Genomic DNA, 21732 nt, shown 5'->3' with positions numbered 1-21732 from the left:
ATATGATACTCATACTTCCTACTCATCGAAGTGAGCCAGTTTGTAATGGTGCATTGACCTTCCAGAGACTGCACAATAATATCGTGTGTTCACCGAGTGGTGCACTTGAGTTTTCATGTGAAATTAATTTGGGACGTATTTCGACTTAGTTACCATTCTCAGCCACTATCGCTTAACCTCGGGGTGGCGCACTAAAAGATCCAGTATTTGATTTAGTATTAATATGCAGTGAACGATATTTTGTAACATGGCAACACTTAAGTAGATCTTGGAGATTAGTTCTTACTCTTCCCGAGCGCGCTAATATCGCGCTGTTCCTGCTTATGGGCAGGTTTGCACACAATGGCTGATAAAGGAAGGCTGTAGAACAGTGCTGTTCTATACTGAAACAAGAAGTGTCGTGGTCACATAGAGACCGTCGAGTAATCATCAACATCACATTTCTTGTTGATGAAGTTGCCAGACGTAATGGTGATCAAAATGAACACTTGATTCACAGAGGATAAATCTCCATGCAGTGTTCTTCCTTTTTGTATGTTAGTTTCTAGTATTGTAATTGAAATAAAGCTTTTATTAATAAAATACTGGATCATTTCATGCGGCACCCTGTATTTTTTTTTTCCTTTGGCGCTACAGCCCCAGTGGGTCTAGGCCTACCTTCATGAACTTCTCCGTTCACTTCGGTTTTTCTAGATCTTACACATTCGGTAGGACTCCTTAGGCGGGTGATCAGATCGTCGCAAGGCCTGTACCTATACACAAACACAGAAAAACGCGCACACACAAACTAAACATCCATGCCCTGAGTGGGATTCGAACCCACGATTCCGGTTTCCAAGCGAGCGAAGACAGTACATGCCTTAGACCGCTCGGCTACCCTGACTGGCAATGTATAAGAATAATATATAAGAATTCAGCTCGTACCTCACAGGAAACAGATCCTAACCCACGCTCCCGGTTTCCAAGCGATCGAAGACAGTACATGCCTTAGGCCTCCCATACACACAGTTTGGCCTTCCGATCGACCTTACAGGCAAAACTGTGACAGTTTACCCCCTCCCTTTCCGCCCCATACACTCGCAGATAAAGCGGCAGGCTTCATGCCACAATCACGGTCTTCCATCCTATAATGTTGAGTCACACACGTCGCGTGCTACGGTCCTGCAGGTAGAACTGACGGACTGACGGGTTTCCCACAGGCCAACAGTCCAAACGATTGGCCGGCCGGCCGCTCCACACAAATCAGTTTTGCCTTTCAGTCTTCAACTGTGCAGGCCAAACTGTGAATGTATGGGGGCCCTTAGACCGCTCGGCTACCGTGACCGGCCCACCCTGTATTTAGTAAGTCGTATCCGTGTTGGAACTGAAGGGGTTTATATGACTTACGAAGTCGGTAACACGAACTTGTGTTTTAACAAGAACAGGAAGGTCCGAGGAGCAGTCTTATCTAGCGGTAATGCTGTTGACTTGTATTCGGGAGGTGCTAGGTTCGAATCTCAACTGCGCGCCGGTCATCCAGGCTGAAGTGTTTCATTCTTGCCTCAGTCTCCAGACAAATGCCAGGACAAGTACCTCGATTAGGCCACGACCGCTTCCTTCCAAATCGTTTCAATTCTTTATTCACCAATCTTCATTTGACGCTGTGTGCGCTACATACTGACGGCGTCGTGAAGCATCCCACAAGGGGGGGGGGTACTCCTCAATGTAGTGCACAGAATTACCAACGGAGCTGTTCGCAACTGCTGCCGGTTTATAAGCGGAATTTCAGAAAAACACAAGATGCATAGGGTAAGGTAATAGGTAAAGTTGACCCTGTGCTTAAGTAATTAAGCACTGCGTGTGGGGCAGTGGCTGTATAGATCACGTTTTTTGACCTCGGCAATAGTTGGAGGTGAGTGGTCAGCTTTACTCCCGGAGAAAGAGCCCCCGGTACCCATTGAACCTCAGAGCCGTTCTGGGCGACGTGGAGAAGAGAAAATTCTTGACCCTACCAGGACTCGAACTCCGACCCCTCGGTCGTCCAGCCATTTCGCTGCCTGTAGTGTGGTTAACTGTGGAACAGTAGGTTTGTACCTGCGGTTAATGATGAAGTGCAAAAAGAATGTGGTCTAAACTGAAATGTCTCAGGCTGGGGTCTGATTTCAAGATTTTGTGAATATGATAATGAACCTTTTTCAGAAAAGACTTAGAATTTTGCTAGATGAGCGACTGTTGGCTTCTCAAGTGGGACTCTCTTCCATGTACGTATAGTTAATAATATTTAGTATTGCCCATGTGCATACCATGCGGCGAATGTTCATGTCCGGATTCAGCCTAAGAACTAGGCTTTCTTGGGTACTGTCCCTGACAAGGCAAGTATGTATTAATGTTTCTAAATTCAGGAAGGAGACTGCGATGGGATTTTTTCACGCGTATGAAGTTGGTTCAGAAGTTGCTATGTTCAGTCTGACATCTCATAGCCGGAGGGATGCGTCCCTGGGAAATGATAGCCATTTCGTTTCCACGTTATTCGTTAAATAAGAAATGCGGGTTAGCATAAATGTTATAGAGCGATTCTTGATTGAAGAGAAATGTTTATTGGGTTTGAGGTTCTCACCGCAGTGTCTGTGAAGAGTAATTTTCTTCTGGCTTTGCTCCCTGAGTTCTTACTTGGGTTACGCCCTGAAAATGGAAGAGATACCGTATTTACGCATGTATAGGCCGCGTGCGTGTATAGGCCGCAGCACAATTTTCAGATAGAAATTATAGAAAAAATAATTTTCTTGGAATATTATTTCAGGAGTAGAAATTATTCCGAAATTTGGCAACGTCAATTTTTTTTAAATGAAGTGTGATTTCGAATATTTCGAATATAAGCCGCACCCCAGTTTTCTTCTTGAATTTTTGGCAAAAAATGTGCGGCCTATACATGCGTAAATACGGTATGTTTCTCCAAAACGTCAGTTTATTTTCAACGGACTGTACGGCGTTATATTCCAGAAGGTAGAACTCTTAAGAAAAATATATTTCCTGAAGATGACACAAGCTTATCTGTAGCAGGTTGTCAGAAATATGACATCGATATGTGGGCAGAGATAGGAAACATCGTGTAATGTAAACTTATTATTTCGTAATTAAGTTCATGCGTAAATCTTGGAACTTTAATACGCGAAACCGAAGTTCTTGGTGTAGAGGTTAGCACTTCTTCATGTTTAGGAGGCCCCAGGTAACAGGTTTGGGCCCGAGACTGGCTATCCTAACTTAGAGTCTTTGGGGTCTTTGCTCGCTTCTTCCAGATAACTACTGAGGAATTGGACGTCAAGTTCGTCCACGACCGCTTCCTTTCATATCATTTTCAGTTCATTATTCATCAATATTCCAGCGCTGTATAATCTGATTTTTTGAATGCATCATTAAATAAGACATAAGCAAACGAAAATAAGCTATGCTTGAGTTTATTATTGCTGTCCGTCTAGCTAGGTGAGTGCCTTGTCACCAAGGCATGACGCTTCCTCAGGTTGTAGGTGGAGGAGACACGCTCCAGTTATGGAGAGTAGCTGCGAATTATATTGTATAAGCAGTCTCGGACAGCCGACAGGGTTTGGTCGTCCAGCTTTGGGGTTGGGCGTGGAGCTAACAACTCCTCACCGTAAAAATAAGCTTGTTACGAAAGATCACAAGAAGCCTCGGACCTGTAGACGTGGGTGGGTGGACAATATTAAAATGGATGTTAGAGATAGGATGGGATGGTAAGGAGTGGATTAATCTGGCTCAGGATATGACCCAGTTGATTGCCCTTGTGAACATGGTAATGAACCTACGGGTTCCATAAAATGCTGGGAATGTCTTGAGTAGCTGTACACTTGGCAGCTTCTCAAGAAGGGCTCAGCTCCACGAGTGAGTCCGTGTGTGTCCCTGTACAACTTCATCTATGTAATTAACCTACTTTAGTATTCACTGAATAATTAAATAACTAATTATTGAAGTATCTCATTCTGTGGCGCATTGAACGTGATTTTTTATTATGTGCTAGGTTTAGAAATCCTTCGCCTTTACGGGACCCCGAGGTTAATTACAAAATATCACAACAGTAGTCCCACAGTCAGCTTCTATATGAACCTCTTTTTCTATACCCAGCTCGCCAGAGTGGTCTCTTCCCTTGAGGTTTACATTAGCTAATGACGCTTGGTCTCAGTGTTTTCTTCCATACTTGACTGAAAACATTATACAGAGCCACGTGTTCAGAATATTTATACTGCTACCGAAATCATTATTCTTTGCGTCTCTCTGGACGGGCCCCTCGATTGCCGTGCTGTTTATGCTTCGTCCTGTGCTACCTTAAGTACTTGCTGATAAACACTACTATACAAGGTGTGTCCCAAAAGTCATGAAATATATATATATATATATATAAATTTATTGATGATATCGGTACAAAGTGTTAATATTCTTCAAAGTACTGTCCATGAGCATCTACACATTTTTTCTACCGACTCTCCCATGCCCGGTACGCCCCCTCAAAGGCCTCGACGGGAACCTCATTGAAAGATGTTGTCACGGCCGCTTGGATAGCCTGAATGCTTTCAAAACGGCGTCCTTTGAGTGCAGTCTTGATCCTGGGGAACAAAAAGAAGTCGGCCGGAGCTGGGTCGGGGCTGTAGGGTGGCTGCGGCAGCGTTGCCACGTGGTGCATCGCCAGGAACTCACGGACGAACAGAGACGTGTGGCTAGGCGCATTGTCATGATGAGCCGCCAGTTAGCGGCGATGTCTTTTCGCACGCGGATGACCCTTTTCCTTATTCTTTCTAGGACATCCACGTAGTAGGGAGCGTTGACGGTCTGTCCTTGGGGTAACAACTCTTTGTGGACCACACCCTTCGCGTCGAAAAAGACGATGAGCATTGTTTTCACTTTGGATTTGCTCGTCTTCGCCTATTTCGGTTTCGGGGAAGCCGAGGTGTGCCATTCAGCATTCTAGTGCTTCGTTTCTGGGTCGTACTCAAATGCTTAAACAGTTCGTGAGTTTCGGCAGCTTTTTTGTTGAGCTTTGTGCAGAACTTGACCGCCCAACGTTGTTCGAAAGTATCCGCCATCGCGCGCCGTGACGTGGTCACAAAACACAGGTGCACTAAATCAGCGATACTGACGCCTCCGGTGCTCGAGCAGACTGACCTTGGGCGCGCTATGAAGCTAAAGCCCCCCCCCCAACCCAACCGGTTCCAGCGCGCTCCGACCAGTAGGAGCACGGGAAAGAAATATATTTCATGACTTTTGGGACACACCTTGTATGTACTGCTCCAGTGTTTACACTTCTTAATCCTGAAGACAAACAGACAACCCCGAATGCCTGTCAACACGGCGAGAATGAGTGAAGAAAGAGTCGCTTTCCTTTGGGGTAGAGAACTTCCGGAAGAATGTTCTCCGTGTTGCCGGTAGATGGCTTGAAGTTCCAAGAGTGCGGTTCTGGTTTAAATAACATCTCAGTTATTCTATTGAAACAGAAATGTGACAAAGTTGGCAGCGGTTCGAGGTGTTAATTGCTGTCTTTGTTTTATGTCGCTTGAAATCTGCACATTGTCTAGGGTGATTGATTGTTTGCCAGCGTTCATTCATTCTGTAACACATCACATTTTTCTTGGCACTTGTATCCTCTTTGGGTTCATTCATCTCCATGGTCGTCTCGCATCTTTTAAAAGGCGTTTCTTTGCAAGGAATTGTTTATTGATTTAGCTGCTAATAAGGGTCATTCAAGTCTTTCTACCTTAACGGCTTAAATAACGTTTAGCGTTTATTCATTTGGTAGGGAATGGCTTGAATAACGCGAGTTTCAGAATGAAGTTGCGGCCTTGATTTTGTCCTTGAAATGGTTTGGCTGATGGATACTTCATAATTATTGGGGATACATTGGTTCTCTTCTCACAGAGCAGTTAGCCATGGATCTGAGTTATATATACTTCTTATCGGAATTTGGCGGTCTTCAGACGGAAACAGTATTGTTTCTGTATAGATTTTCCCATAACCTCTCAGAATTAAAGTTGGAAATATAAGCGTCATTCAGTAACATTAAGTCTGGGGCAACATGAGCGCACGAAGTACGTCCGTTGCAACGAACGTACTTTATGACGGACGTTGCTGAGGATACCACACAGTTGCAGAATGCAGTGCGTAGTTTTTTGTCTGCAGTGGAGCCAGAAGAAAGCATAGCATTCGCCTATCTTCTTTATTTCTACAACGGACGTCACGACGTTCGTTACAACGTACGCATTTTGTGCGCTTTTGTGGCCCCAGGCTAACTCTATAAGCCAAGCTAAACGGCTTGACAGTGACCCATTTAATATGCACTGTGGAGAAGTCATGTTCGAATCCCGGCCAGAGGCCATATATCATGACAGTTCTTAAACTTAAATGCTGAAGCAGTATTTTCCACCCACATTTCATTTCAGTCGTCACAATTATCCATAATATCTGATTGGGCGCTAAATATCTTCGACGGATGACAAATCATCGTAAAATAATAAGATAACCATTCAGAATAGAACCCATAATGTTTACAGTACATACGGGCTAACTGAATTTACGGATTACGTCGGTTCAAATATTATGTTTTTTTTTTTTTTACTTTATCCATCGTCTTTTCTTTATCTAAAAACAGTCCTGTTCATTTTCCAAAACACAACTTTTCGGAGACTGAATTGTGTCTCCGTCTTCTGGTAAAACCTACTCTCCGGTACGGAGATGGGGACTAGCTCTGTCGATTGGGCCCAACTGAGTAGGTTTTGCCTGAAGACGGAGACAGAATCTACTCTCCGAAACGTTGTGTTTTGAAAAATAAACAGGACGGTTTTTAGATAGAGATAATACGACGGATAATGTCCAAAAACATAATATTTGCACCAATGTACCATCGTCACAAACTTTTAGATCTTATTACATCGTTTTTTTTTTTCAAACCTACGTCTTTTACTCTTCCAGTATTTTTCATTGGCTGCATCCTGTTGTGTTAATATATACAGTTCTTTGTTGGGATCCGTCGTAACACAACAACGAAACGGTCTAGGTCAACATCACCGTAGTAACATGTTTCGGCTTTTAAAGCCATCATCAGGCAAGTACATGGTTACTGCACTCACACACCATTGAACTGCATTTCAGTGTGACAGTAGAGCTGGATACTTGACAAGTGTGTTACACTATAATAATACACGGTATAAAAATACAATAAAATTATTATAAAACGAAAGTCATACAATAAAATATGATTAAATACTGGTTATAATCATTTTATAATTTATTTGCCTGATGACGGCTTCAAAAGCCGAAACATGTAGCTAAGGTGATGTTAACCTAGACCGTTTCGTTGTTGTGTTACGACGGATACCAATAAAGAATTGTATCTCCCAGTAGTTGTTGACTTATTATCTGGGTTCTGCCAGTGATCTATGCAGTCAAAATATTTCATTTATTTTCTTTTCATAGAGAATGATAAGAGACTAGGAAGATCACTGACACTTTCAGAATGGATGATTACTGGTTACTCCTCTAATTTTCATTAAAATTATAAGACATTCGTTCGGATTAATCTCATATATAGTAGCGACTCAGACGAGTCGTGTGCTGGAAGGAAGACTAGGAAAATATGCATTAAAGGCAGAGCAGAAACCCGGCACCATCCTTCCGGTATTAACAAAACTTGTCATGTAAGATTTGAGGCTTTCACGGCGGTGACTCTGAAGAAAGCAGTCTTCTGGGATTTGGCACCGTGTATATGTGGTGTTAACCGACGTTTCGGAGGAACGTATCGCTAAATCAGTCTGCTTTTACCGGTTCTCACGGTCTCTTTGCTTGCAGATTTCTTATATATTTTTTCTTCTACCCTGAAGATGGAAGCGATACGTTCCTCCGAAACGTCGGTTAACACCACATATACACGGTGCCAAATCCCAGAAGACTGCTTTCTTCAAAACTTGTCATCCCTTTTGAGAACCTACTTTTAGACAGTTCGACTCGCTCTGAAAATGAATCATGTGTTGTGTGTGCAGGCTGCATCAGAGGACTACGTGAAGCAGACAACAGCTTCCAAGGATACCCGACACCCTGGTCAGCAGCAGTATCGCCCTGTGCAGTTGGACAACATCCCTCTGCCTACCACAGGAGGGCACGTTACAGGTAATTGTAGTAATTTTTCTAAGTACAGTAAATCCTCACTAATCCGGTTACAGTTAATATGGATCGAATTATGAGAAATTACAAATTTTATTCGCAGTTGAATACATATTTAAAAAAACACATGGTATTTGGGAGTAAGAGGACTTTCAGACTCCGTTGAGATCGGCCGGAGAGAGTGAAACTACCCAAGGAAATAACCAAGAGAGGCTTGAGCTGGATGAAGGAGACCTCGGATTTCAGCTTTCGACAGACGAAGAAATTTCCGCTGTAATTTTTTTTATTTGCATCAGCTCTATCTTATTATTACATTTTCCATTTATTTGTCTTCCAAGTTTTTGTTTTGTATTTTAGGGCTCTCTTTTGCTTCATTAATCCGGATGACCTCCCTCCATTAATCTGGATTGGCGAGTGTTTGCTGTGCTAGAATGTCGTCAAGTATTGATGATCGTCTTTTCATTTCATGCATTAAGCCCCATCAGATGTGTGTGACTGTACAAACTGTAGAAGCAGCAATACATGTAATGCATTAAACAGATATATTGAACATTGCCCATTTTTGGGGATATAATGTCCTACATAATATTCGTATTATCACAAACCTTACAGGAAAACAAACGGTAGTGTGTTCCTTCAGAAGTACAAAATATGCAGTTTTATGGCGGTATTAATGGGTTAGTTAGACCCCATAAATTTGTGTAAATGTATGGATTATTTTTCGACTTTTCCTTGTTGCAGATGTTGTAAATATCCTTGAAATTTTTGTCGTGCAATGAAGAGTGTAATTGTATTTTCATTTCATATATCGTCTTCCTCTTCTTCTATTCTTGTTGCCCCCACTTGGAGCGTAGGACATCCGTGAAACGCTTCGTTTCACTTCAGTTTCTTAATGTAATGCAACCGGCAGGACTCTTTGGCCGTGGGATTGGCCCGTCGCAAGACCGCTGCCCTATGCTCCAGAACAAGCAACAGGAATATGAATGAATGAATGAATACAAGGGCGTGGCGTCCTTCCTCTCAGATCCGCCTGTGGACAGTCGACAGTCCCGCAACTCACATTCTTGAGAAACTCCAACCGACGTACAGGTTCTATGAATGAATGTTCGACTGAACCGTTGGTCCACATAAGTATCAGTATAATGTGTGTGGCCTGAAACGAGTTTCACTGATCCTGGCGTCACGCGGTAAAATTTCCTGCCCAGTATTTTGAAGGCCACCATCAGTCATCCAGCCATATGCTAAGGGTTCTTGTCATCAACGCGCGATGTACTATGAAGAACATTGACGTTAACATTAGCTTATGTCTGAACGAAACAATCCCAGTTTCAAATCCGTAAGGACTAAAATTACGAAAACAAACAGCAACAAAGTGAGGGGTTCCTCGAAAAATCTCAGGACGTTTTCCCAGATTTCCTTCAGTCCCAGAATTATTTGGTTCACCATAACGTCTGTCGGGGTCTGGGTTCCATCTGGCCCCCTATGCAGTGCACTTCTATATGTTTCTTACCGGGATGAAGCTCCAGACCGCTCACTTTCATCTGATACCGAGGCTGAGAATGAGTACAGAGTTTTTTCCTGTGCGTTTTCTTGGTTTGGCATTTTATCCTCAATGTATTTTGGCGTAATACAATGTGAGCTGTTTTGTGGAAGTGCATTCTTATTAAGGCCCAGTTTTATATAATAAGCCTATCGGATGTACATAGATGAAGCTGTCACTGTGCTTAACTGATCAGGTACTACCCCATGGAGACGTCTGGGGGAGTGGATCTGTAGATTGACGTATTCTTGACTTGTTGCAAATGAGCTACTGGTCAGCTTCACGCCCCCGCCGCTTTACCACCTGGGAAACAGCCTCCGGGAACCATTGGATAGAAGGCTGGATAGGCCCCAAAAGCGGCCTGAACGAAGTGGAGAGATGAAAAATCTTTCCTTTACCGGGACTCGAACTCCGCCCCTCCACTCTCGAGTCGCTATACCGACTGCACTATCCCGGCTCCAGCAGATGTTCACCGTTCCTGAAAATGAATGGTTAAAGGGCGCCTCAAGTTTCTCGTCTGGCAGATGCAAAGAAATTAAAATTTTTGATACGGCGTAAAACGAATGTGACATAAAGTACGTTTATTAAAGACGGAAGAAAATAGTGTGTGTATAATTTGAGGCGTGGGGGACGCATGACTCACAGAAATTCCGTACAGGAAGGAAGTCGCAAGAAGTTGGGCCACATAAATCCCGCAGCTGCTCCGACACTTCCTTCACTCATTGGGGGTGGCGCCGTGCGCAATCAGTTGGCAAGATGAGGTTGTGAGGTACGCAGGCAGTGCCGGTCAGTCCATGATGTTCGGTTGGGATGAGACGGGAAGGCAACCAGAAGCCTCGTGGAACGAGTTTAGTGGCCTCTACCGCGCCTTCCTCAAGAGAGTGACGCTGAGTGAAGTAAACCGCGAGGAGAAACCCGTGTGTTACGCGTGTGTGTCCAGTGACACATCCCTAGAGAAGACGATTCTAGGCTTCGTCCCAATTACCTTCCTCAGCTGCTTCTTTATCCAGACTGCCAAAGGTATGTAACCCTCTAGCCGGTGCATACTACGTCACTCTAGCAGGGCACAAATTTTTTGCAAAAATGTAAAACATTAATTTCTAGTTATGTCACATCAATCTCCGTTCTGCAATTCTCACTGTGTCGTATAATCTCTCTGACGACGCCTCCATACCGAGCAGGCTGATCAAGCGGTAATGCTCTAGATTTATGTTTTGGAGGTGCTGGGTTCGAATCTCTGCCGGGACGCCAGCTGCCCTGAGTTTTTGCCTGGTTTCCCTAAGTCCCTTTTAGGCGAATGGAGGAATAATACCTCAAGTAGGCCACAACCTCTTCCTTCCAAACCCTTTCCAGACCATCCTCTATCAGTCCTCTTATCCGACGCTACATAGTCTAGGCACCGAGAGCGTCGTTAAATAACCAGCCAGAAAGAGAAGCTAGCACACTCCTATACTGAGACCACGCAGTTTTGAAATAGCCAAGTGGCTTTCGCCTCGTATACTTCGATTTCATATGGAATTTATAATTTAGTTTGACGTTTTAAAGTCACGGATTTATAGGATTTACTACGTTTCACCACGGAATATCATTTTAAGGATGTCATAATGATTAACAGAAAAGGTTTATCGTGCAGATGGCACTGTTCAAGCACTTGGTAATGGTACTAACAACTTGAACGTGATGAAATTGATCAGATTACGGGAATGTTCTTAGCTATTCATTTCGGGGTCATTTATTTTCCTAGTGTCCTGTAAATCTAGGTACTGTAGCACGTGACAATGTAATTTCACCTGTTTTCTTTTTATGGGCGTGGAACGCCGTCTCTCATACGTAGGTTGAGGTCTTCTGGAGATGAAGGAGTACCAAGATAGGTATTTGGTCCTAAATGAGCTAAAGTTATAAAGGACTGGATAAAGTTACCTGACTAAGTGCTATGTAATTTGTACTTTTCACCTAAAACTATTAAGTCATTTGAATTACTAGCCTTCAAATTGAGTTGTACTATTCACGAAGTATAATTAGAATGATCAAATCAAGGAGGGTGGGATGGGCAGCTCATGTAGCACACATGGCGAGGAAGAAGAGGCGGGGAGAAGAAGAAGAATGCATATAGGATTTTGATAGGAAAGCCAGAAGAGAAGAGACCACTAGGAAGAACTGTACATAGATGGGATGGTATGGACTGGATTGATCTAGCTCAGGATAGGGACCAGTGGATGGCTCTTGTGTACACGGCAATGACATTTCGGGGTCCATAAAATGTTGGTAAATATTTGAGTAGGTGCGCAACTGATGGCTTCTTAAGAAGGACACAGCTCCATGGAATTAGTTAAGATTGAAGTGGGAAGGATGCCCAGGACGCATGGAGGAAATTCGTAAATTTTTAGAAAGGAGCTCACTTGGGAAAAGCAGACCCAGATGGGAGGATAGTATTGGTATTTATCTTCATTAAAGTGTGCGAAGTGTGAAACAATGAAGAAAGCAAGCAAGAAATATGCTTGCTACCTGCCTCATGTCGATGCCTTGCTTGGATTGTTCTTCGGCCCTTAAGATGGAGGCGAAATGTTCCTCGGAAACGTCGGTTGAATTTTCATTGGCTACACGACATTATATTCCAAAAGACAGAAGTCAGAACCACCGCTCCTCCATGAACTAAAGTGAACTGACTGCAGCTGGAGTCGGCTGTTGAAGCCGTCTTGAAGACGATGATAAAACACGGATTTTAATAAAAGTAGGAAGTTCCCTGATAACCTGTAGACATAAATACTTATATCGGTATCGTGTAGGAATGATCGTATAGAATTAGAGAATATAAAATGACGTAATTGGAGTTACGACCATATACTGTAAGTTGCAGATGTCGCATTCATGCCGCGCCGTTGATATTATTAGAAAGGGTACTAGTATGTTCACTGGCCATGTGTTTCGATGACTTCTAAGTCATAAAAACCTTTTAAAAACAAGAGCCATGTGATGTGCTACACCCCGCAGACGTTAATACTACGTAGGTTATGCATTGCTTCTCGTCATAATATACATATACATGTATATATAGACGTACGCCACTTCATTTAATTTCTGATTTTATTTCTTCCTGAGGAGCACGTTTCTCCGTATGAAGGTTCAGGCTCCTCAGACAGAAAGTCACAACTTCTCTACCCCCTCCTCCTTTTCTTCCTGTGATGTCTAGTAAGAATAATTGCGGTGCGTGTCACGCCCCTTTATTGGCAGACTAAACTCAAAGCAAAGAGCGTAACAGTTTCATCAACCAGCAACTTGGGGGTGCGTCTTACTTCTTAATTATGACGCTGTTCCAAATATATGTCTGTTATCCGCAGCTCATAATGTGTGTGATGCTGGATCAAATCCCGAAATGTACCCTCTTTNCTCCCCCCCCCCCCCCCCATTCACGCAACACACATTCAGGAATTTTGTCTCTTATTCCCAGTTTCACATTTTTGCAGGTAATAGTCACCGAAGCAGACATCATTGTTTCTTGTCGCTGTTCTGTGCTGTATAAGAATAGAAACTACAGATTTTTACAGTTAAAATGAAACGACCGAACATTACTGTGTACTGATTGGTATTTCTGCCTCGTAATAGGGGAATCCTTTGCTCATTAACGGCCCAGAGGTCAGTTATCCTGACTGAGATTATTGATGGTTTTCCCTAGTTCCTCAAAGTATTTTTTTTTTGCTAGTGGGGTGGGACTAAGCCCCTTGTACTGCGGCCACTTCTGGCCTATTGTACCAGCCCCAGATGATAGGTAATGGTGAATGTGGAGCAATTGGTGGAATGAAGATTGGCAAGGGAAACCGAGTACTCGGAGAAAACCTGCCCCAGCGCCACTTTGTCCGCCACAAATCCCACTTGACCAGACCCCGGGATCGAACCCAGGCCGCCGCGGTGGGAAGCCAGCGACTAACCGCTTGAGCTATGGCGCGGCCCAATTCCTCATGATAAGTGCTGAAATCATACATTAAGACATGCCCTGTTCGCTTCTTTCCCACGTCGTTCCGAATTCGTCATTCGTTGTACAGAAATTCGCTGCTCTAGTTACATCTGCTGCAGTTGAGCAGATGTCATTAAATATGGAAGAATAAAACTATGCCTTTGCTTTTCGTACCCACGTTATTGTATTTTAAGCCGTGAATTTGTTTGGTTGTTCTTAAAAAGTAGTAAAGTAAATAAATGCAAATGATGTGTACACATTGTGTGCCAATTTCACTTCTGAAGGTTCTGTAGGATGAATTTAGTGTTTACGATCCAGGCGATGAAAGCGATTTGAAATTGTGCTCAATCACCAGATGGGTTGTAAGATGCTTCAAAATTTGGCACGATTTCCTCGTCCTTCTTAGTTATTCTTGCATTTGATCATCAGTTATCACCCGTGTGAATGAAAGGAGTGGAAACAAGTCACTGTATACAGAGCTGTTATATTGTTGTTATAATTATTTCCACCGCCCTCTTTGGAAAATTGTTTTGGTAGTCGTCTAGGGAAGAGAAAATTACGTATCGAAGAACATGGCAATCTATACAGTTATCTTTGAAGGTGCAGTTAACTAACAGACTCCATGGAGCTGACCCCTTCTTGAGAAGCCGTCACTTGCTCAGCTACTCAGGAATTTCCAAAGATTTTATGAAACACGAAGTTTCGTTACCGTGTTCACAAGAGCCCTCTACTCGTTCCTATCCTGAGCCAGATAAGTCCAGCCCCTTCCACCCCATCCTAATTTTATCGTCCCACCTACGTCTATGTCTTCTTAGTGGTCTCTTTCTTTGTCTTTCCCACAAAAGTCCTGTACGCGTCCTCCTTTCCCGCATGCGTGCCATTAGAATTGTTAAAGTGAGAATATTGGGCCGGCTGTTTATGCATCTCGGATACAAGAGCCAAGGAAATAATGCAGGAATGTGGGACGTAAAGCGGCCACTGGCAAGGTCGAGATTGAATTGGAAAGAAACAGTAGCATGGTACATGAATGAATAGTAAGGTCCATAAGTGCAAACATGTTTGCTTTACGTGTTTCGGCCGCTACTGGCCATCATCAGAAGTCGTACCCAACACTACAAAAAATTACGTATATGATGAACGATGCAGATGACCTTGTGTTAATGGCTAAGGAAGAAACTGTGCTACAGGGCATGATTGATAGACTAATTGAAATTGGAAGGTGCTATGGCATGGAAATGAATGTGGAGAAAACAAAAGTAATGAAAATTTCGAGACAACCAACCCCAGTCACAATAAAGATAGACCAAAAACAAGTGGAGAATGTGAAATGTTTTAAATATTTGGGTAGCTTGTTAACAGATGATGGAAGGTGTACTTGTGAAATTAAATCCAGGATTGCCATGGCAAAAGCTGCATTTAGCAAGAAGAAGAATCTTTTTACCAGCAAATTGGACTTAAATTTGAGGAAGAAACTAGTGAAATGCTACATTTGGAGCATAGCTCTGTATGGGGCTGAAACATGGACACTTAGGGCAGTAGATCAGAAACATCTGGAAAGTTTCGAAATGTGGTGTTGGAGAAGAATGGAGAAGATCAGTTGGACCGATTATGTGAGAAATGAAGAAGTGTTAATTAGAGTCAGTGAGCAGAGGAATATCCTACATGAAATAAGAAAACGGAAGGCTAATTGGATTGGTCATGTTTTACGCAGAAACTGCCTTCTAAAAGAAGCTATCGAAGGAAAGATAGATGGGCGGATAGAAGTGACAAGAAGACGAGGAAGAAGACGTAAGAAGATGCTGGATGACCTTGGGGACAGAAGAGGATACTGTCATTTGAAGGAGAAAGCTCTAGATCGCATTAAGTGGAGGAATTGTTTTGAAAGAGACTGTGGACCTGTCGTCTTGACAGATTACTGATGATGATGATGATGAACGTAGGTTGCCATAAGGGGATTCTTTCCTTGCTTTCCTAAAGTAGGTTTAGGCGATCTCCATCCTGTTAATATATCTATGTATCACCCCCACCATCAACCTTTGAATTCCTGAAACAGTCTAATGAAACTTAGTATGTTTATCATGGCACCAGGGCCTTCTCAGTGGCGTACTTCATAAATCCGTCCCATCAGTCTGTGTGTCTGCATGTTTATCCCTACAATCGTTGCAAGGCAACGATTCGGTTAAGTGTATCCCTCCTTTCCGTGCTAGGCAACGGTCCGGTAAACACGTTCCCGCTGCAAAAAATACACGCAACAATAGAAGAATTGTTTTTAGGCAGCAAGTTCGTTAGGCTTACGTCCAACCCACAACCTGGAGGACCAGGCCAACAAATAATTCGTACGAAATTAACGGCCGTGGGGATTCGTTGCGCTGACCACGCGACACCCTCTATCCGTTAAAGTTGGCACTAACTTCGCCGACAAGCGGCGGTCGCTCGGTCGGTATAGTTCGCTTGCGAACTAAAACCACGGAGTTAGTATGTTTTTTTGTTTGTTATAAGTTAAATTTGTTGCATTTGATGGACATTTCTACTCGTCCATGTATTAAGGAGTGTAACGGCTCGAGGTGTCTCTTACAAAGATAGTAACTTGTTTCTTTGGGAAACATAATCTTTTGGATTGGGCTTCGTAGTGTTATGTTGGCATTCAGTGTCGCTGTTTTGCAGTAGAGGTATCGAGTCTTGCTGATAGTGAGCAGTGTTTTCGCATCGCTCCCAAACTTCAGTTCAGTCTCACAGACTTGTACCTGTAGTTCTGCTCCGAAATTCGATGTGGAGGCCCTGTCGTTTAGTTTATTTAATTTTGCAGCGCAGAAGATACTGAAAACGCGTTTATTTTGTTTCGTCACCATAATAAGAAATGTGGATACACCATACGTTCGTCTTTCTTTACAACGTTTCGGCTAACTGAGCCATCATCAACGACTTGTTTACGTGCACGTGTATTGGTCTGCGACTGTTCCTCTATTGACCAGCAGACCAATACACGTGCACGTAAACAAATCAAGTACCTGATTATGGCTAAGTGAGCCGAAACATTTTGCCAAAAATGAGGAACATATGGCATTTCTTATTGTGGTGACAGAACAAAGTAAACAAATTTCACACACAATATGACGCTAAAATATAACATTTATAGCTGATAACTTTCTTTTAAGGTCCGTAGGAAACGTATGTGGCCTAATTGAGATTTATCGAGTTACGTGTGTGTGTGTGTGTGTGTATACCGGGTGTATCAAAACTCAACGGTAAAACTTCAGGATCGGACTCCTCAGTAACATCCTGCGGGATTAAATTGTATCATGAGGCAGTAAAATTCACCCAATATCCTATTCTTTAAATAAAATTTTAGTTTTATCATCCGATAATGTCTAGTTCTTGCAAGGGTCTCTTCCCCTCAGGAATTCGACTAATATTTTGCACACACATATCATTTTCCCATTCATACTGCATATGTCACCCATCTTATTCTCGATTTTATCACACTGTCACGTGTCTTATAACTCTGTAATTATGCATTTCTGGACCCATGTCATACACTTTTTTTCTTCTCTCTATATGTGTATGAGCAATCCGTTCCCCAAGTTTTGCCGTTGAGTTTTAATACACCCCATATATACAGACACACATACGTTTCCTACGGACCTTAAAGAAAGTTATCAGCTAGAAATATTCGTATTATATTTTAGCGTCATATTTTGTATGTGAAATTTGTTTACTTTGTTCCGTCACCACAGTAAGAAATGCCATATGTTCGTCGTTTTTACAACATGTTTCGGCTTATATTATGCTCGAAGGACCAGTTATTTCAAAATTTTAAAATATTAGTCATTAAGATAAAAATTAAGATATAATCTTGAATGTAGAATAATCACATAGCCACAATAAGAATCCATATTGATTGATGACACAATTCAGAAGCTAAATATTATGAATGTACGCTTGAAGATGACCCAAGAAAAGGGTCGAAACCTGCAGCGATACCACCAACAACGAATAAAAACAAATTTTGACACGGTAGTGTTTATTTTCTTAATTTGTTATGCGTCTGCCCCAAATTATATATTTTCGTAAATAACACAAAACAGACTGCATACCATAAAGGTAATGTTTAGACGATGATTGGGGAGGAGCCATCACGCACCCAAAATTTCGATATTTGTCTTCCCATTAGACAGAGAAGGTCAGAGTGAGCGCAAGGGATGCGTCATGCTTCGTGTCTCCTCAGTAGAAATTCAGTGTTCTGGAACTCAGTTTCACATTGGTTCATTTTCGTTAGTGTTGTGTTGACGTGTGTAATAATAGAGTTGTTGGCAGGCTTATGATCTGATTTTTTTTATGGTTATACGTGCTGGAATTTAACTATAACCCAGCAGCAATAGATGGAGCGCCTGCAGGCTTCTTCGATTTAGCGAATGAGATTAAACCAAGGCACACAATAAAACCCTTATTGCAAGATTAATTTCAAGGTTCCCGATCACGCCAGTTCAAGTAGGATGGTCTAGCGGTGACGCTGTAGACTCGTATTTTGGAGGAGCGCTGTTTGAGTCTCGGTCGAAACGTTGGTTACCTCGAGGTTCTTAATGGTTCTCCCGAGTCGCCTCAAGCAAATGGCGGAACGGTACCCCGATTAAGCCTCGACCGCTTCCTTTCAGATTCTTTCCAATTTATCATTCATCAATCATCCTACGAGATGAGGCTATATACTCTGGTTACTGATAATCGTAAAGTAAACCGCCTGAGACCGTAGGTTATCTTACTTTCTCTGTAATATAACTGAGGTTACTCTTGAAATTGGGGCACTATGCTACAAGCCGGAAAGTCGCGGGATCGAATCCCGATGAGGTCATTGTTTTTTTTTTTCAATCGACCGAATCCTTCCAGCCGCACTATGGCCCTGGGGTCGACTCAGCCTCAAACAGAAATGAGTACCAAGGATATTCTTGGAATGTTCTTCGGGGTAAAGGGCGGCTGGCGCGTAAGGCTGACAACCTTACCGCCATCTGTGAGACGATTGTCTAGAAAATGTGGGAACCTCAACATCTCACAACCCTCTGGGCCTCCACGGCCTGTTACAGGGATACCTTTACTTTACTTCTTGAAATTAATGTTGTAAATTTTCCTCTTCTGATGGACAGTTCATGAGATATGTAAGATTTGAGATTTTCACGGCGGTGACTATGAAGAATGCCATCTTCTGGAATGTGACTCCGTGTAGATATTGCGTAAACCGACGTTTCGGAGGAACGTACCGCCTCCATCTTCAGGGTAGAAAAATCTCGAGCGAGGAACCAGAGTGATACGTTCCTCCGAAACGTCAGTTTACACAATATCTACACGGCGCCACATCCCAGAAGACAGCATTCTTCAATTCATGAGATAAATCATGTGATGTCGCGTTCGAACTGGAATGTGTCGTTTTACGCGTACTAAACGTAGCATATCGAGGCAAAACAAAAAAAAAGTTTCGCGTGGAGTCTGTAGATGTGTTTGTAAGATGTCATCGTAAGGCACAACATATCACTGTGGTCGCGGTGCAAGGGCCAATACGGCCCACCCCTTATACATTCAAGATGCCATCGTAACCGTTTTACATATCATATTACAGTTATTCTTCAGCAATCAGTAGACTAAGGTAGGCCGCACACCGGCATGCATCAAGACAAGTAACAGTCAAGACACGATGTCTGCGACATGACGTAAAGAAAGGAGCGCAGTTGAAACGAATGAGATTATGAAAACCGCCGCACACCGGTGTGTCATGACGTCAGTATCGTGAATCAGACGGGTGTGCGGCGGTTTTCATAATCTCATTCGTTCCAACTGTGCTCCTTTCTTTACGTCATGTCGCAGACATCATGTCTTGACTGTTACCTGTCTTGATACATGCTGGTGTGCGGCCTACCTAAGGTTTTACATTTTTTCTATCACCGAGCAAGTTGGTTCAAGCGGCAACACTTCTGACTTCTATTCAGAAAATGTGCGGTTCGAGTCCGTTCCGGTTCATCGGCTATCCTGACTGAGATTTTTCATAGTTTTCCTCGGTCTTTCAAGGTATCTTCAGGAATAAGAATTCTGTCTTATGGGATATAACGACGTGTATGCCTTCGAAAGTTATCCGACGTTTTGGAGGAACATTTTGTTCTGTTTGACACCTTCATGCTGGTTTCTTGCTTGCCTAATTCGACCCTGATGGTGGAGGCGACATATTCCTCTGAAACGTCGGTTGACTTTCGACGGTCTGCACGGCGTTATATCCCAGAAAGTAGAACTCTTCACGACTACGCGGCCGGCGCGTAAGGCTGACAACCTCACCGCCATCTGTGAGCGATTGTCTACAAAATGTGGGAATCTTACTTCTCAGAACTCTATGGGCCTCCATGGCCGGTTACAAGGATAGCTTTACCTTTTTAGTTAATCAGAGGGCGGACAGATCTACCCAGTTCTGTAATATTGCTGTACAGGAAGAGCAGAATTTCTTCAGATCCTTGGATCAATGCAAGAAGTACAGGCAGATTCTGCAAAGCTGGATGAACATTTATCATGTACTGTGGGTTTTACTTATGTTTCTCCCTTTTTAAAGATAAAATTCACTGTTTTCCTGTTCGCCGCGAATCCAGCAGGAAATAATTTTGTAAGCTTAGTTCCCATGAATCAGTCACTGTCTGACTTACACTTGGCAAATCACCACGTATCTTTCTGTTAATTTAAACATTTATCCCATCTGGGTTTTTACAGAATAAGCGCACACTTGGTATTGCCTTGTCTTTACACAACCTGCACAATGAAGATACCTCTGCGATTCCACTTCGATTTCTTCTAGGCATAATTAATAACATTTAGGATCCTCGTTAGTTGTAACACCGACGTTTCACATCTCTCTTGCTTCTTTCTTATTAATAATATGCCTTCACACTAGTGGCTATGAGGCACAGTCTTTGAAATAACCACGAAGTGTGGTTAGATGCTGCTGCCGTTCTTTCTCTCCGTTGTTCACGTCTGTAACTACTTAGTTGGACGTCACGCTGCAGTCGTTCTCTCTTCCGTTATTATTGGGCGCGCGAAGTATGAGAACTCACCTTAAGTTTATTTAGCATGAGAAACCGTCTCAGGGTCTTGACGGGCCTCGCTTGGACAGGAACACTTTAAATTTTAACTGGAGCACTCGGCTTATAAAGAATTCATTTATTATTGCAATTGTTACTTTACACTGTTTGACACTTTAAAGTAGGTAAGTATGTACGTAGCTTCATAGTTTTACTTGTTTTTTGCGGCAATTGACTAATTAGGTTGCCTTATTTTAACACGGGGAAGTGATTACTTGTGGCCCGTATGACGTCGCGCACTGGTCTGGCAGTCGCACCCGAGGGAGGCCCCTCTTTGAACAAAGACATACATAGACGCTATCATTGGCTAAGCCTGTCAATATACTCGCGGTACCAAGAAATCATTTATCTCTCTCTACCTCGAAATTAGCAAACATCACAAACCAGACCGGTAAAGGCAGCCTCCCAGATGCAGCTCCGACCTGTATACTACGTCTCACAATTCCATTATAACGAATGCTTTAAATTCAGTACATAAAACGGCCACAATGCTGACCAAGGTGATTTTCTCTTCAGCGCCGAAGAGCCTGCTAGCCGCCTATGTGAAGTGTTGTGGCGTGATTTCGTTTTGGGGTAAAAGCGGCTGGACCGAGCAGTAGGTCATTTAGTTCCATTCAGTGCTGAGGTTATGAATGTGTGGAGCTTAACTTCCGTGGTGTATTGTTAAAAGAGCTATAGCAGTAAACTCATCTCTACCCAGGAGGTTTCTGTAGCGGTACCCGGTACGAACCTTGTCTGGTTACCACTGCTTGCTCTAGTCTGTCCAAACTAGCATTTATATAGTATCTTGAAACAGGCCACGACTGCGATGCTGTAAGCAACTCGAGGTTTTTGTTTTAAGAGTGTACATTGATAGCTTATGTCCGTTGTAGATTTTCTGATTCGTGGGAATTTACAGTATAAAAATAGGGAGAAGAAACACTACATTAAAACTGAAAACTGTTCCCGTGGTTGGATAGCATATGCCGAGTTGTGCATAGAAATAGGAAGGGGAATCA

The 21732-nt window shown here is 42.9% G+C and overlaps 1 protein-coding gene across 4 annotated transcripts in view; it reads left to right on the top strand.

Annotated features, from left to right (window-relative positions):
* LOC111867150 (filamin-A) overlaps window positions 1-21732 on the top strand; it is a 308902-nt gene that overhangs the window by 223475 nt on the left and 63695 nt on the right. For all 4 annotated transcript variants that reach the window (XM_023856756.1, XM_023856738.1, XM_023856746.1 and 1 more), the window contains one exon: window positions 8019-8145. In XM_023856756.1, coding sequence (XP_023712524.1) covers window positions 8019-8145 — 127 coding nt within the window. The remainder of the gene's footprint in view (window positions 1-8018; window positions 8146-21732) is intronic.

Source organism: Cryptotermes secundus, unplaced genomic scaffold, assembly GCF_002891405.2.
Source record: "Cryptotermes secundus unplaced genomic scaffold, Csec_1.0 scaffold277, whole genome shotgun sequence".
Classification (NCBI taxonomy): domain Eukaryota; kingdom Metazoa; phylum Arthropoda; class Insecta; order Blattodea; family Kalotermitidae; genus Cryptotermes; species Cryptotermes secundus.
This window is presented reverse-complemented; position numbering and strand designations above follow the sequence as displayed.